The sequence below is a fragment of the Dermacentor albipictus genome, chromosome 1 (genome assembly GCF_038994185.2).
Source record: "Dermacentor albipictus isolate Rhodes 1998 colony chromosome 1, USDA_Dalb.pri_finalv2, whole genome shotgun sequence".
NCBI classification, from domain to species: domain Eukaryota; kingdom Metazoa; phylum Arthropoda; class Arachnida; order Ixodida; family Ixodidae; genus Dermacentor; species Dermacentor albipictus.
In genome coordinates, this window is record NC_091821.1 from 87,925,604 (window position 1) to 87,942,253 (window position 16,650).

The following is a 16,650-nucleotide window of genomic DNA, read 5'->3' on the forward strand; positions in this document are numbered from 1 at the left end:
CCGCTGAAGTAGCGGTCTGCCACCCGAACAAAGGGCAATTGCCGCCGCGAACTTCAGCCTTCGTTGCTGCTAAGTGTTGTCGTCTACTACTCAGGGGCTCCTTTATAGGCGGTGCACTACGCGTATAACCTGCAGTCATAGGGAATGGCTGCAGGTTAATTTTGAAAACCTGGTCGTTCTTTCATTCCGCCGCCAGCGGAATGCGGCTGCCGGTGTGGGTAGTCGAACCTGTGACCGTGCTCAGCAGCAGAACGCAGTAGCCAGTGAGCGACCGCGATTTGTGAGCACTGCTTTGTGAATGCAGACCCAGACAAATATGGTGTGATATAACAGACAGTCTTCCACTGTAAACGGATGGCCTCACAGCCCACAGCACCGCTGTGACCTCTGGAAACCGATCAACGAAGGCACAGTTTGGTTGATTGCTCCTGCAGAAAAATAGCTGCCAGGAAAAGAGTCTCCGGCTTCTAGGGGACATTTATAAGACTGCAAAGCTCGTCTTTTTATAGCAGTGCATACATTCATTACTTTTTCTGACTACTTGTTATGCTTAGATAGATAGAATAAACTTTATTTTCCAACGGATAAGGTGGTCTACCCACCTCCCTACACGCAGGTCAGGGGGCGAGGAACAAAACAAGAAGCGGTAAATACAGTGGTACAATATTTTCACGCAGTAACAAATATTGAAACGGCTCGCACGAGAGCCGCCTGTTAGAATGTGGCATGACACTGTGTATACGGCACAAGTGAGTGAAGTACACACGAATCTAAGGGAAGTGCTGCGAAGGACTATGGACATCAGCTGGGATCTTGAAATTGAGCGATATAGATTACAATACGCCCATGTATTTTCCTTTTTGCTACATTAGCGTGCGTTAAGTGACGGCACTGAGGATGCTAAAATCACTTGCCCATTTTCGCAGGTGTCGTAGGTCCTGACGATGTTCTGCGCTTGTCCAAAAGCACCATCGTTAAGGCTTATTGAGGCCGATGTGCACACATTAAGCTAGCTTCGCGTTGCTATACGGCCAGCCTCTGCCATCTGGGGGCGGCGACAGTTTAAACAATAGCTTTGCTATCGCACACCTGCTTGGGCAAAATGTTTCGACAAAAGCAACGGTTTCTTCGTGGCGAACATCATAACTGTGAATATTCCTTTGTTCCCCAGCGGGGATTGAACGCAGCAGCGCCGCTTACGCGTCAGCGCTGCGCACCCGTGAGGCTGAAACGTCTCTCGTTACCGACGGTTCTTCCCCATGCTGCTGGTGCATGCCGCTTTCGCTCATGATTCCTTTGTGAGCTTGTCAATGGTCGACGAGGTACTTCCGCTCTTGTTGGAAGATTGTCCCTTTGTAGAACCGAGATTACGCCTGTCGCGGGAGTTGATTACCCATCCTTCTTTTAAAAGAAGCAAAAGAAAACGCGGCCATTCTGTTCCTGCTCAAAGCGTAGCTCATCTGTGCCCCATCTAGGCGCTACGGAATAAAGTCTCCGCGCTGCTTGTTCCGACCGAGGCATTGCAAACGCCACAGAGGCCATTTTCTTTAGTTTTTTTATATTACTTTTTTTGCCTCCAGCAAAATGTCGACACTGATTCAGTGCTCTTTGTGTTGAGCCGCAATTTTCCTACAGCCCAAGGCATCACGCTTGAGACTGACGACAGTGGGGCCTACTCGTTTTGGGCAGAGCAACACGACTTCTTTGTTCTGCGGCCGTTTTCGGTATTAGGTCAGTTGCGAATCGCTAGGCAAGAGTGGGGATTGTTTTATCTTACGCTTTTTCACCAGCTGCTTCTTGCTCTGCCCAGGTGTTTTTGCGGTTAGCAGGTTAGCAGGTGAAAGGCTAAAGGAACACCTTGTGCTGGGGGAAGGCGCGAGCGGGTTCTGGCGAACCATTGTGAAGAATTTCATTGCACGTAAGTTGGAAAGCACATGTGTTCTGGGGAAATATATAAGGCAGAAAAATATAATGGGCCGAAATTATAAAGCTATTTGTTAGTAAGTGCTGTTCGTAAGTTCGTAAGGCCCACCACCTCCAATGATAATGTCTACCATTACGATTGGCCGGTACGTGCTCTTACGAACAGTTCCAGCGTAGGAAGCTGTTTGTGAATACAGGCATATATTATTAATATTGGAGGAAAAAGAGAATTCTGTTTTGTGCAGTGCCCGGCACGGGCGCACCAAGACACGGTGGTGTCTTGACACGGTGTTGTCTCGATGTGGTGAGCGCACTGCTCACCACATTTGCCTCTTTTTCAAAGCTTTTGATACACTATCTTTGTTTGTGTATTCAGTTTTCCTCATCACACTCGCTGCCAGAGGTGCGGCCTGGAGACGCGGCGGTAAGAAGCCCCACGGCAAGAAACGCCGACGCCCCGCGTAGCCACACCGGGCGCCAACAGGCAATCGTTGCCGAAGCTTCTGACGATAATTATTTTCGACTGACTCATCTATTTCATGTTTCCCGCCACGACGGCCACTGACATCACCAGATTCGTTTATTTTTAAGAACATTTCAGCTCTACGTAAGCGTTAGGAGAGAGAGAGAGAGAGAGGAAGAGATAATCGTTTAATAATCTGAATCAGTGAGAAAGGGCAGAGAAAAAAAATTACTAGTGTTTATTATAAACAACCGCGTATGTGCATTGATGTCCTAACTTCAGTGCGTTAACCTTGGCATGCCTTCCTTGATTATGCAGTCCCGAACTGCCCTCAAACCGTCCACGGTTTCTGGTCTGACTAGCTCTGACAGAAGGGCCCGTCACATTCACGTGATGTAGCTGTCGGAGCTTTAAAGCAAGCTGACATAGCGGGACATGCGCAGCTGTGGTGCATCGCAAACGCGTGTCGCCATCTGGACCGGGGTAGCTGCAGCGCACAGGGAGCCTGCTTTGAGTGCCGCTGGGCGGCGTGACAGGCAGGTGTTCTGAGTCGCTGCACCTTTCCTGGGGGACTCGCCAGCCTGTGCTTCCAAGCATACTAATAATGCGATAGCATGATAGCAAGGTATCAAACGATCTCCTCTCATTATCCGTACCACAACATGATTACTGGTCCAAGAGAAGCAGCATCGAACCACTTGTTACTAGAGACGCAAATGAGATATGAAAAAATTACCAACGATTACGTTACTTCCTAATGCGAAATTTGAGCGCAGCAAATAAGCTGTTTCACCTTTTCGATAGATTGAGGCAAAGAAATCGAGCAACACATATATGCGCTATCACAGAATTTTTTTAAAATTTTTCACACGTATTCCTTTAACAAAGACTCCACTAACAGTTCTTGACAGTCATGAAGGAAGCTTCGTGGTCGGAGAAATAGACTGATATATGTTCGACTTGGTACACCAATGCTTGATTCTCAAAGACGTTCTCGGCGGCGGCGATGAGCTTCTGCTTCAGCCTCGCTTACTGCTGGTTGCTCTCGACGGCGGCGATGAGCCTCCGCTTCGGCGGCGCGAACTGCAGGGTCTTCTCGGCGGCGGCGATGAGCTTCTGCTTCAGCCTCGCTTACTGCTGGTTGCTCTCGACGGCGGCGATGAGCCTCCGCTTCGGCGGCGCGAACGGCAGGGTCTTCTCGGCGGCGGCGCTTAGCCTCTGCTTCGGCGACGCGTACTCCTGGATCATCTCGACGGCGGCGACGGTAAGCTTCTGCTTCGGCGGCACGCACCTCTGGATTCTGACGGCGACGGCGCTGGGCCTCTGCTCTGGCAGCTCGTTTAGCAGCAGCAGCAGCAGCAGACGGAGGACTTCCATCGGTCGTCTCGCTCATGGCTCAGAAAGAACTGGCAGATAATTTCGCAGTGGCGAAGGGCAGCGGCAATTTCGGCTCGGGCGGTGCACATATACAGATCCGCCGCCACCGATCTGGCTCTCTGATTGCCACCGCACAGGGCGAACGGCAGCGGCAATTTCGGCTCGGGCGGTGCACATATACAGATCCGCCGCCACCGATCAGGCTCTCTGATTGCCACCGCACAGGGGTTGCATTGGAGGAGGAGCGAAGAAAGGAATTAAGTTCGAGCCGGCGCTTTGACAACCGGAGACTCGCAGGAAGAGGGGGGAGGGGGGCGGCGTGTACACCCAGCGGCAAACGATGGGGGCAGAAGCGCGCGCAGCAAGCGGACAACACGATAAAGGGAGGAGGGAAGAGATAGCAGCGACTGACTGATGCCGCTGACGCCGATAGTGAGTCAACCCCAGCTGCGTAGTTGGTTTCAGGGACAACGCCGCCGATGCCGACACAAACAATATGATACCCTCGCTTCCGCAGCGCTAAGAACCAGGTCTAGCCGTGGGAATGTGGTCACGTATTCGTCGACGTGCCGGGGCCTACGTGAAATAACCGGCGCGTCGGCAACTGAAGAGCACCCTATCCGCCACACAAGAACAGGGGGGGGGGACCCTTTCCTCCTCTTTCTGCATGGCGGCGACGGTGTTCTATGCAGTCACGTTATCTTGACTCTCTAGCGGCGTCAGCGGCATCCAGCGGTATCAGTCGGTCGCTGCTAGCGCTGGGGGGATGAAAGGGGGGCGGAGCTGGTTACGAGACCGACGACAACGCCGACGACGACGCGAAACCCAGGAACGGACGCCAAAGAGCTGCGCTCTAAAACGGCAGTTTCGCCCGAAGGGCGTAGCACTCACTGCGATAGCAACGCTTAGAGTCGCGCTTGAACTTCTTGGATGGTGTTCTAACTATACGCGGGTGCGCCGAAATTTCTGGCAGCTTTAATAGCTTTAACACGCCGTGTAGGGCCTGTAATGATATGGCACGGGCACCACTACGCTGCCCGCAAAGAGCTGCGCCAGTAAAATTACATTACTTTTAGGTTTTGAGCACCGATATTGTCTTGCACTTTTAATAATAGTCTGAGAAAATTTAACATAGAAGGCACGTCCTGTGAATGTTATGTTTCATAAAGTTTCTTTGCGGGCTGCCATTCTCAAAATTGTGAGGAATAATTTAGCCAAGAACGTAGGGCCTCCTTTGAGCAACATTAGTGCTTGAATAGTGTAGCAATATAACCCGCATTTCCGGCATACATGAGAGTTGTCGCCGCCCACGACGGTGAAAAAATCGCTTGGCGTGCCCAGATAATAGCTATCGCAGTAAAATTATGTTTCTAGTTTGTTCATGGGTCCGTAATTCCAAACTACTACTTCTGTGCTTCGCTAAGTATAAAGGCGCTATCAAGTAACGGAAACGTGTTATAGCACGGCTAGTACAGCTCCACAAAATCATAGAATCAATGAACAAACCAGAAAATCATTCGTCTGCTTTCTGCGAGCGCATAATTTCTCTTACGACAAGACATTTCAAGAATGCAATGTTGAAGAGATGGCATACTTTTTTTTATTTGGAACCAATGGTATTAGAGAAAATTTTCGGCACATGTCTTTGAACTTTTGAGAATCCTTGGAGTGATAAATATCGGAAGCACCATTTCTTGTGGAACCAGCAAGAAAATGGCGGCATTAATGAGCGCAATACAATAAGATAGCATCGCAAAACCCTTGGCTGAGTGTCGAAGTAAATGGATGCGTGATATACATTGTTTTCGCAAGCGTACTCGCGCTTTCAAGCAACTGAATGTCTGAACAGCCAGGACAAAGGAATTCCGTGACATGTTCCCTGTTCATACATTCGTGCCCTTCGCTAACGTTCGCGTGCAATCCATAGGCGGACCCGGAGCCGCTGCTCCGGTTGCATGGGAATATCGTGATTCGGCCGTTCTGCCGTAGTGATCTCATGCGAGATCCTGGTGGCTCCCACGACACTGCCAACGAATGCAGGAGTCAGATTTCAACGGCTCTGTTGTTTTTTTTTACGGCAGTGATCACCTGGCCCTGTTCTCCGTGGAAGCCGCTAAAATGCAGTTCAGGTTTTTGTAATATCAACACTGCACTTTGACACTGAAAAAGAAAAAGAGCGCGTGATAGAGCTACACTGAACTCAACATCGTCATAATTAGTTCAGGAGCTGTGCTCAAGTGCCGTATTCTCGTCTAGAGGGCGCCCAAGTTGAATTGCCTAGAAATTATATTTGAAAAGATTAGCACTTCAGTCGTGTGTCCAACCTCTCCTTCATACCTAGTTCTGGTGCGACACACACACACACACACACACATATATATATATATATATATATATATATATATATATATATATATATATATATATATATATATTCAAAGAACATTCAAGGTAAGGTTCTGTAGGTTCGGTGCATAGGTTGTTGAAGAAACGAAGGAGCCCACTTACGAAAATCGCATTTTTCATATTTTAACGTTTCGACCGTGGCACGGCCTTCGTCAGAATAAACGCAAATACAAATGTGCACCCGCTTTTATTGGCATGCGCACGTGGGCATAATCAGCAATACATGCACGTGTACACTTGAAAATAATAACAGAAAAAGTGCAGCAGTAAGTTTAACTTAAGCACGATAAATGATATGTAAGAAATATCATCATGGTATAACGATGCTTGTACATGAAGTTACAGAATGATGTCAATTGCGACATGGCCAAACTACGAACAAATTGATTTGGCATGGTTTGTCAATTCTGTACAAGAACATCCACATCAAGATATGGCAGAAAGGCAGGGCCTTTTTTCTTCGTTCTCGTTGATACCGGATGACACAGTGTTAAATTTATGAATGAGAAAGGATTCTCGTATTTCTCGATCATGGTGTGATTTGAAATATGATTATATTACTGTTACTTTGATGTTGTCAAATGTGTGACCTGGCAGTCCAACATGTTTAGATAATGGAAGGTGTGGCAAGCTGTTAACGTGTGCTTTGTGTTTGTTGAATCTGATACGAAAAGATGTTTTGGTCTGGCGGATATACTGCATATGACACATTGAACATTCAAGCAGATAGATAAGGTTAGTAATGTCGCAAGTGATGCCGCCGTTGATTTTAACAGAAAAATTGGATGCTGTGCTTCCAGCAGTCTTTGATGTGGTCATATGTGTACAAACTTTACAACGGGGCTTATTGTAGGAATGACAACCAGCAGGAGCAATCGCTTTAGTCTTGGAAGAGGTTACTAGGTCACGCAGATTCCTAGAGCGACAACAGAGCACTCTTGGCGATTCCGTGAAAAATTTTTTAAGACGGTCGCGCTGGGGGTGTCAGTAAGTTATAATGCTTCCTGAGAATGGGGGGGGGGGTGGGGGGAGGGGGGTGCGACACGTTAGGAATAGATGCAGAGTGTGGTAGGATAAAGTTAATTCGTGAAATTGGCGCCGGTCGTTTGTTCGTGCAGATCAGTGCTTTCCGGTCGAGACAGTCGGCCAGTTTAAGGGCATCGTCAATTGTTTGTGAAGGGTATTTCTATACGGTTAGTGCGTTACGAAGCTGGTTCCACTTGCGAGTGAATTCACTGTAAGTGAGCTCCTTCGTGTCTTCAACTATATATGGTGAATATATATATATGTATTTCAGAGATGTTATCGAAACAATGAATCGACATATATATATGTCGATTCAGTGTTTCGATAACATCTCTGAAATTCGGAAAATATGACATCACTGGCACACAACCGGATCATTTGTCAGGTTTTATTGCGGCCGGCCCACAACAGATAACCCTGGCGCCGCGTCCTCCTCGAAATTGTTGCTAGCGGGAAGAACGACTGTGAGAGACCCTGACTTGGGGTTGGGCTGCAGACACTGTTTGCGCGCGGACGATGCTGAGCCGGTGGCTAGAACCCCAAATCGACGGGCAGCTCTTCCGGCTTGCGTTGCTCCTCGGGCAGAGGGAAACCCTCGCGGCGGCAGAAGTCGACGAAGTCGTCTTGCTCGTCTCCTCGGCCGCCGTCCTGCTTGGAGACGTCGGGAGCCTCCTTTGGCGGCAAGTACTCCTCGCTGTGCAGCTGCGAATAGAAGTCGCGCAGGTTGAAGAACAGCTTGACCGAGGCCAGAACCAGCGTGAGAACCACGAAGACGCGGAACGAGAGCAGCAGGTAGCCGCTCGCGGTCGGCGCGTCCGGGTGCAGCCCGCGGCTCTGCCACAGGATCACCACCACGGACACCATGTAGATGGCCTGCGCACACGCCGTACCGGGCCGTCCAGTCTTTGGCGAAACGCCCAGCTCACTGGTATTTGAACACACGCGTAAGCTGACTTCTTGCATGAAAACCTGCAGGTTAATCCTTACAGTTACCCGCATTAGGCTTCACATCGACCATTTAATGCGCATAAAGTAGAAGGAACGAACGTTGAAGTTATAACGTCTTGCCTATACTGATGAGACACTTTCTCTAAGTGTAGTCAAGCGTGTGTCAGGGCTGTAATGTAATAATAGGTGCGGCAGTGGTGTGCTGCGTAGTAAACCCACTTCAGCACAGCAAAAGAATAAGAAAAAAAATAACATCACTTCTTATACCTGGTGCTGAGAGAAATCCGGGATGCGCATGCGGCACAATTATGTGTTTAAGAGGGGATCTGTCATGCCTCCAACATTTCTTTGCTTCTTTTCGATAGCATAACAATCTGCTGTAATCACAGGGCAGAGTGTCGAATTTAAAACCAAGTAGTAGAATTTATTAGCAACCCTTTTGCGTTTCGTATGTCATTCCTGTTTTGCAAAGAGTGGTGCCCAGCATGACGTCATAAGCCGGGAATGATAGAGGAAGCTATAGCTCAGGCACAAGTCCTATGCTGCCTGTAAACAAATACAAGTAAAACGCAGAAATTGTTTTCTGAGATAAATGAGTTTAAAGAAACTTGTTACACTTAAGACAGAAAGTTAAATTATATTGACTGTAACAAAGAGAATTTTGATTTAGTGCCTGAACTTTTGCCAAGAATTCCCAAAAATTAGTAAGCTTGAAATAAAAATCATAAAAGCACGATATGTACAAATCCGCAACTCTGCACCAAAAATAGACATCGCAGTTCTGTAACCCGCATCCGTTAGAGCATTCAAAGCGGACAAACTGGTATATTAACTTACAGGTTACGTGGATTTGTTGCAATGTTTACAAGAGTCTTGCAAAAGACCTATTCACAAATTTGTAATATAATTCGAAGGGGTGTAAAATATATCAATTTTGTCCTCCTTAGATGTATTATTGTATGCAGTTTACAAACTTTTGTATCATTTTTCGTTGATGAGTGACTGATCTTTAAGCATGATAGCATTGTTTTTAAATATTAGCAATTTTCAACAAGATATACTAGATAATTAGCAGCCTAAATCAAAATTCTGCGTCCAGTAGTCGCCAGATTATAGCTTTTTCTTTTAAACCCCACAAACGTCACTAAATTCGGTGCAGTGGTTGCCGAGGAAAACAATTTCTCGTTTCCACTGCATACAGAAAGGAGCCCGCAAGCTAAAGCTTGCTCTTAAGAGAAGCTGAAGCTTTAGCTGAGGGTTCGCATCTATTTGTTGCATTTAAAAGAAAATGTTAAAATACAATGAATGTAGGAAGCGTACTTTCGATTTAGGTGGCCAATTTTATTATAAAAGTGGTCGAATATCGCAAATTTTCGGGAAACGAAATTATCAGGATTACAACTTTGTAATTGAGCAATGAAAATGTATATCCCATTTCTGTGAATTGCGGATTATAGCACATATAAAGTGAACAAAATTGCTATACATGGTTCTTAAGTATAACTCCAATTTGTGAGTATGATGTTTCCAAAACCCTCGTAAGCATTTTAACAAAGTCACGTAAAAAATAATAATATATGGGGTTTAACGTGCCAAAACCACTTTCTGATTATGAGGCACGCCGTAGTGGAGGACTCCGGAAATTTAGACCACCTGGGGTTCTTTAACGTGCACCTAAATCTAAGTACACGGGTGTTTTCGCATTTCGCCCCCATCGAAATGCGGCCGCCGTGGCCGGGATTCGATCCCCCTCGTGCTCAGCAGCCTAACACCATAGCCACTGAGCAACCACGGCGGGTCACGTAAAAAAAAAAAAAGATGTTATTATATATTGAGCTTGACCGGTTAGGATGTTTTAACGGATGCAGTTCACAGAAATGCGACATCTGTTCTTGGTGCAGAGTTACGTATTTGCAAACGTCGTCTTTCTATTTCAAGCTTACCAATGTTCGGCAAGTAGTGTGAAAGAATGGGGGCCTTAAATCAGAATTCCGCTTGAACTGTCACTAAAATTTAAATTTCTTTTTCAAATGCAACAAATTTCACTACAATCGGAACAGCGCTTATCGCAGAAAAGTACTTCTCGTTTTACAATTACTTGAATAGGCAGCATTGTAGTTGGGCACGAAATAAAGCTTCCTCTTAAAAGGAACGACTGAATCCTGCCGCACGCTCGAAGCCAAGGTGCGTGCATTTTGGAATCCGGCAGTCGGCACGATATATAATGCTGCGCATTTCAATAGAATTTCTGCCTGTCTCGCCACATGACACTGCCATTGACTGCGGTAGGCTCCACAGCTTTAGCGGCCGAAACCACAGAACAAAATTTACCAGTGTGCCTTGAAATATTGGGCGTTGTGATTCGCGGTGACTGCAAAGAACATAATATAGGCCAAACTTCGCTAACTGAGAGTAATTAACGGTGGGCAGTTCGAACACGCGACTATCTCTCGTTCAGGACTAAAGCGACTTTTGACAACACCTTCTAGATAGATATTAAGCAGCGCGCTAATGGACGATGATGACAACGCTCGTCCCGTGTCCGCCATGAGTCGCGCTCGTTCGTTTGCGGTGTGCTCATAATGGTCCCTTCCAACTTGACCGCTTCACCATCCTGTATACCTTCAAGATAGCGGAATGCCATCACGCATAGGGGGGCGTGATGTCATGTGGGCAGTCGGAAAGACCATTAATTTAAATGGGGGACTCAGGTGACGCTTAGCGCAATCGCCTTCTTTTTTTTTGTCTAATGCATAGAGTTTAATAATAAAGTTCTAGACCTTCCCGCATGATGGCTCTGCCTAGCAGCGGGGTTCGGGGTGGCAGTGACGCAGACCTTAAAAAAATAAGAAGGGGAGTTTTAAATAAAAGAAGCCCTAACTGAAGGTATGCTCGAGGTGCTCTCATGAATTGTTCACGTTGATGCTGTTGATGTAGTCCCTTACTCAGTGAAGTTTCGGTGGCGATCAGCAATGGTAGACGCAAAGCGGCTTTCCAATAGATTCCTTCGCTCTGCGAGTTGGCATCGCCGAGTACCTTGTTCACTCTCTTCCTTTTTATTTTGCGGTTTGTTATGAAATTAGAGCGAGCCATGAACTTTGGGTAAAATAGAGTCTTAAGCAGTTTAGTCTAGAAAAAAGATTCAACTTCGGTTGCCGTTCACACCTGTGACTGTTGAAAATTCACGTGATGAAAGCTGTCAAGTTGCGTATACCATTTGGTACTTTTTTTTTCCTTCATTAAGATATTCAACTCTCCTCCATATCTTTGTGCCCTACAAATGTTCGTAGAGAAGACACTGGCCAATCTTGAGTATGGACATATTTGGGAGAGTTGCCGGCCAATCCCAATCTGTTCTTATGAACAAGGAATTGTTCAGTTTGTCCCTGAACTCCTTAAATGCCATAAAGACTCTTGCTGCATCTAAGTAAGAAAAGTGTGAATACATAGTGTGGGGCCTGTTTTTTTTGATAGCCTCAATAGAAGTGAAGCATTTCAGTCCAGCAGGCATGGAGCAAAGAAAGCAGCTAAAAATGGAAAGCCGCGGTGATAAAATGGCGACGCAGTGCTCCTGCAGCGTGTAGTTATCATTACAGTGTTGACTATGTGATAAAGCCAATGCATACCATCAAGGATGGGGCTTGAAAGAGAGTTTCACAGGTTATAAATTAAGCGGGGGTGCTTGCATATATGCACGAATTCCAAAATCGCCCGGTGGTTCCTTATTCCAGCTTACTTTTTTCTGCCGCGCAGTTTTGGAATACGAAGCTTTACAGCGTGCTAAAGCAGTCAGCACGATTTTGCAACTTACGTATATTGCGGCCCTCTTGCATTTGGGGTTGAACCATCCGGGAGAGGTGGTCTTTTCGGCCGCATTGACTGCCTCAATGATGGCAGCCTCACTCTCGGTGCGGCTGAAGGAAAGCCTCATGAACGGCATCCGGAAACGTGGGGCTTCGGTGCCAACGCACTCCAAACGGATGGAAAGAATAAAGAAAACCTGAGCAGAAGATGATGATGATGATGGTTTTGTGCCCTATTTAATGGCACAAATACACTGTGGGGCATAGGCCAGGAACCGGATAGTAATACAATAAAAAAAATAACGAGGGAAAATAAATGAATAATCGAAAATCAGAAAGAAACCGATAATAAACTAAATAAAATAGCAATGTCTGTCTTCTTAATGCGTTCTTCTTCTTCTTTGCGACGGCGCTGACATTTCCAGTAACGAAGAGAAAAACGATGCTGTGACGAAAACGAAAAAAAAAACTGAAATAAATCTATATGACGCGTGTAGTGCCGCAAGGGAGCCTACTAAGATACATTAGTCGGCGTTCTTGAGACAGTAAAAAGAAAAAAAAGAAAAAAAAGAACACCTATGAAGAGAAAGCGACCAGAGACTTTGCTGATGCCCTGTCATTACGGGAAGTTGACATTTTTCCATCCTTTGAAACGATGTTGTTCGTGAGATGGTAAGCCTTCTTCCTTGCTTCTCCACTACTTTAGCCGACGTCCGGGTGGAGTTGTGCGTCTTCTAAGGTTTCCGGTTGCCAAGGGATGACATCGAAATCTTCAAAGACGCCTGCTTGCAGCTGGGAGAATCCAATTTATTAGTCTCTCAAGGCTTGCCTTCGCGGCAAGATGGAACACTACCGTGAACGTCATCACCGAGCCTGCCACAATATCGCGAAGTCGTGGCCCGCAGAAACGATTTTCGTGGACGCAAAGATTAAATTCCCGACATTTCGTAGTCAACGGGGGCTTGCGATGTACCACAACCTTTTCCCGCCAATTCCGTGCTCGCGGCCCACGGCAATGTTCCATTACGTTCTAGAGTTACTACTGTGGTCCAGACCCACAAAGTAGCGCCATAGTTTGCGTTTCTTGGGGAGTTCTGGCCGGATGACAGAATAGGGCAAACACCGGCTGCCTTGCGACTGCACTGCCGTCTAAAAGTGGGCTCTTTGAGGAGTGTCCACACCATAGCTCGCAGTGTCTGCACAAGTCCCATGACTCAGTTTCAACCCAACTTCTATGGTTGTTGTCTTTGCAAGAACAAAATGTACGCGAAAGTATAGACCTGCTTGCTCTGAATTCTCTTCCTCTTTATACCCCTGCAGTTTTCCCCGTTACCCTTATTTACTTTCATTTTTATGCGATCCCAGAAGAAGTGCAGTCAGTTATTACGGGTTATCGTGCAACGGGCCCGGGTTTAGACAACATGAATGACGCTATCATAAAATAATTCAGTCCTCTAATTGCTCCCGTACTTACCCATATCTTCAATTTGGTATTTAAAACTGAGATGTTCCGGCAATAATTCAAAGAAGCAAAAGGTTTACCTGTCTTTAAAAATGGTGACTCTAGAATTACAAGCCTATTTCTATGCTTCCCTGTTTAGGTAAATATTTAGAAAAATTAATTGAAATTCGGTTTAGTGAGTCTTCTGCAAAATTCAATATCCTCTAGTATCGTAAGTTCGGTTTCTGTGAGGGGCTTTCTACGAATATTGCTGTTGCAAGCTTTACTGATAAAATTGAAACATTTCTTGGAAATTGATATTATACTGGCGCGATTTTCACTGATTTGTAAGGGCTTTTGATTACATTGAACACAATATACTTCTTATAGAATTACAGCGTGATGGTAAACTGGACCAGCCTGAATCTCTTGTGAAACTTTCTGAAAAACAGGAAACAATGCATTTTTATTACTGGTCTAAGCTCCATTCCCATTACTATGAAAAGTATTACTCAAGGCTCCATTTCGGGCTCATTTCTCTTCTTAACGTTCCTTAAGACATCCCCGACTGTTTAGCTTCTTCGCAGTGCAGATTAAGCGCCGATGATACCACAGTTTATTTCTTTCCATTCCAATATCGACCTCTTAATATCCGACTTTCAATCAGATTTCTCTTCAGAATTGGTGCACAATAAATAAACTACAAATTAACGTAAAAAAAAAACGCGCTTCATGCTTTTTACGTGTCCCCAGAAATATGTTTCAGTACCTCTTGCACCTTGTATCTGATCTTAAGGAATCAAAATTAGCAGTTCAGTTAACTTTTTAGGCCTTCTTATCGACTCTCACTTAAATTGCGTGACCATGTTCTGTCTGTCATAAAAAAGTCACACCAGCACTTAGGACCCTGAATCACGCTAAAGTGTTTTTTTTAATTTTCACAACACTTGAGATTTTATATTGCGCATTTTTCACAGTCACATCAATTATTGTATTGAATATTGGCGCAACACTTTTAATATCCATCTGTATGCTCTCCTACCCCTTCAAAAGTAAGCTATTCGCATTATTTATTTCGCATCCAGTGAGCCGCACTCTCACCCTTCTGTAACTATGGTGCGTTTCTTTTACCCCGATTTTATTATTATAACATTGATTTATTGTGTTTCAAAGCATTTCAGCGCCACCTCTCTTTCCATATAATTTCAGCATACATAATGCGTAACACAAACTGTACGCATATTTATGTTAGAGGCAATCTACGTTTACCCAAAGTACATACTAATTATTGAAAACAAACTATTATCTTTTCTGCTATATCACTACGTAACTCCTCCCTACCTGCTGCCTTACAACAATGTAATTCCCTTTCCATTTTTAAGCCTCAACTAAACGACTACCTATTTGGAACAATGACCTGTAAATGGTTATGAATGTCTTCGCCCACATAAAAAAGATTTTCATGACAAACGCTTTGCTATGTTATTTATTTTATAATTTATGTTAAGGTTTTTATGCATTGTTTTCTACTGATGTTTTGCTCTTCTTTTTCTGTAACTTGTTCTCATTATTTTTTTATTTTGTAGCTCACCAGTGTACTTAATAAGTTTTTATCTGCTCAATAATTTTCAAACTTTTCAACTATATTGCATATATTCTCAGGCTTGCAAGACTGATCTGTTTTTTCATTCGTCGTTAAAGTTTTTACTTTTGGACCCCTTTCTGTATACAACTGTTTCTGTATTAATTTACTTACCAATAAAATTGAATTGAAATAAATAAGAGGCAAAAGCCACCATACGCTTAAGGCATGCTCACTCTTCACACTAGCGGCGAAGGGCAGAGCCGTTTCGAGCCTTCTTTTCCTCAGGCCACTTCAGAGCCTAGTCCTAACATGAAAGAGCTCTTGGAGGGCGCTAGTGAATTCTTAAATATTCCTTCACAGTTTCCTTACCAAAGAAGCTTGGGTCCTAGATTAGCTCTAAAACAGTGAAAGAAAAACCTAATAACGCTAACATTTGAGTCGCGCAGCATGTTTTGGAAACATGTTTATGTCTCTTAGCTTTCCGGGGTTTATTTCGCGCTTTGCGCGCTATCATGCAGAAAACATGACGGTAACTGGGAAACTTATTCATGCTTGGCAACAGCATATTTGAATGCTGTCGGCTGCTGCGACGGGTGGCTCTGAACGCTTCACAGCTCCTGCGGGTTCATATCAACATCTCGCCATTAGCTGCAGGAATTGAATTTTCAAACAAAATTTAATCGCGTGTTCACTCGCAGGCCGTAGCGAGGACAAGTGCACTAGAGAAGCACTCGAAGTCATGGCGATTAGACAGTTAGGTGACGATTGTGTAAGCATGCCTTCCCTCTCGCTACGCGAAAAAGGCATTTCTTACTTTCAAAATAGTGCTCGCTGAAAGCGCGCATATCATACCATATCTTGTATATTAGCTCATGCTCTGTCTCGAAATAAATGAGTTGTGAGTAGTGATTCGTGTGTCCTGTACCCCTGTTATTTGCTCGTCCTCTAGAGCAAAACTCATTTTGCCATGCGGGGAAGCATTTCATACTCCAGCGTTGAAAAGCTCCTCCAGACGCATCAAGAATAATTAAGATGCCCGAATGCGCAAAACAGTTCCGTAAAATCGCTTGTCACAGCCCCGAGGTACTCGGCGATAGCTTACCTTCAACGGAGGCACTGCTATTTTGGACAGCTTGACGTTCTTATAGCTTCGCTAGGCACTGTTTGTTCACGCAAGGCTGCGTTACGACTTAATCATCCAACCACTGCGCTGACACGGGGACATCAAACGAGGATGACAAAGCGCATGCGATGCTCCTGGCTGAAACAGAGACGCCTGCTGCGTTCTAGCTGACGCCTCTTTTTATAGCGCAGCGAAGCTTTAAAAGAAGTTTCAAAAGAGCGATCATCAAATGTCCGACACCATGTATGGGTAGGCGCCTACGCGGTAAAGCTTTAAAAGGAAGCTTCACTTCAGGATCTGGTATCTAATACACGAGAACGGAGAAATTTTTTTCGGTAACCACTGCATAAAATTTGATTAAGCTTGTTGCCTTTAACTCTTTCATTGGGGTGCAGAGGTTTATTTTGCAAGAAAAACTGAATTTTCTTGGAAAAATGGTAAACATGTGGTAACAAAATGCTGTTCCCACAGCAAAAATACAAGGGCACTTAGGTATCCCTACGTGGATTAATGCAAAAGCATTGCGACGTACTCCTCGGCCTCGTTCGCGTACTT

At 45.2% G+C, this 16,650-nt stretch overlaps 1 protein-coding gene and 1 long non-coding RNA gene across 5 annotated transcripts in view; one reads left to right on the top strand and one right to left on the bottom strand.

The window, feature by feature from the left end:
- Positions 1-7,569: 7,569 nt before the first annotated feature.
- Positions 7,570-12,147, bottom strand: LOC135897822 (uncharacterized). Of its 2 annotated transcripts, none has more exons than XM_065426529.1 (2): positions 11,955-12,147; positions 7,570-8,164 (listed from the first exon to the last, which is right to left on the bottom strand). In XM_065426529.1, exons 1-2 carry the CDS (start codon positions 12,081-12,083, stop codon positions 7,727-7,729), a joined length of 567 nt encoding a protein of 188 aa, XP_065282601.1. In that variant the 5' UTR covers positions 12,084-12,147; the 3' UTR covers positions 7,570-7,726. The 2 variants fall into 2 exon arrangements, with proteins under 2 accessions (XP_065282601.1, XP_065282602.1); XM_065426530.1 differs by having other exon boundaries at positions 7,570-8,068; positions 11,955-12,142.
- Positions 12,148-12,429: 282 nt separating this feature from the next.
- Positions 12,430-16,650, top strand: part of LOC135897824 (uncharacterized) — a 30,933-nt gene continuing 26,712 nt past the window's right edge. For all 3 annotated transcript variants that reach the window (XR_010563161.1, XR_010563162.1, XR_010563160.1), the window contains exon 1: positions 12,430-12,618. This is a non-coding gene — a long non-coding RNA (uncharacterized lncRNA). The remainder of the gene's footprint in view (positions 12,619-16,650) is intronic.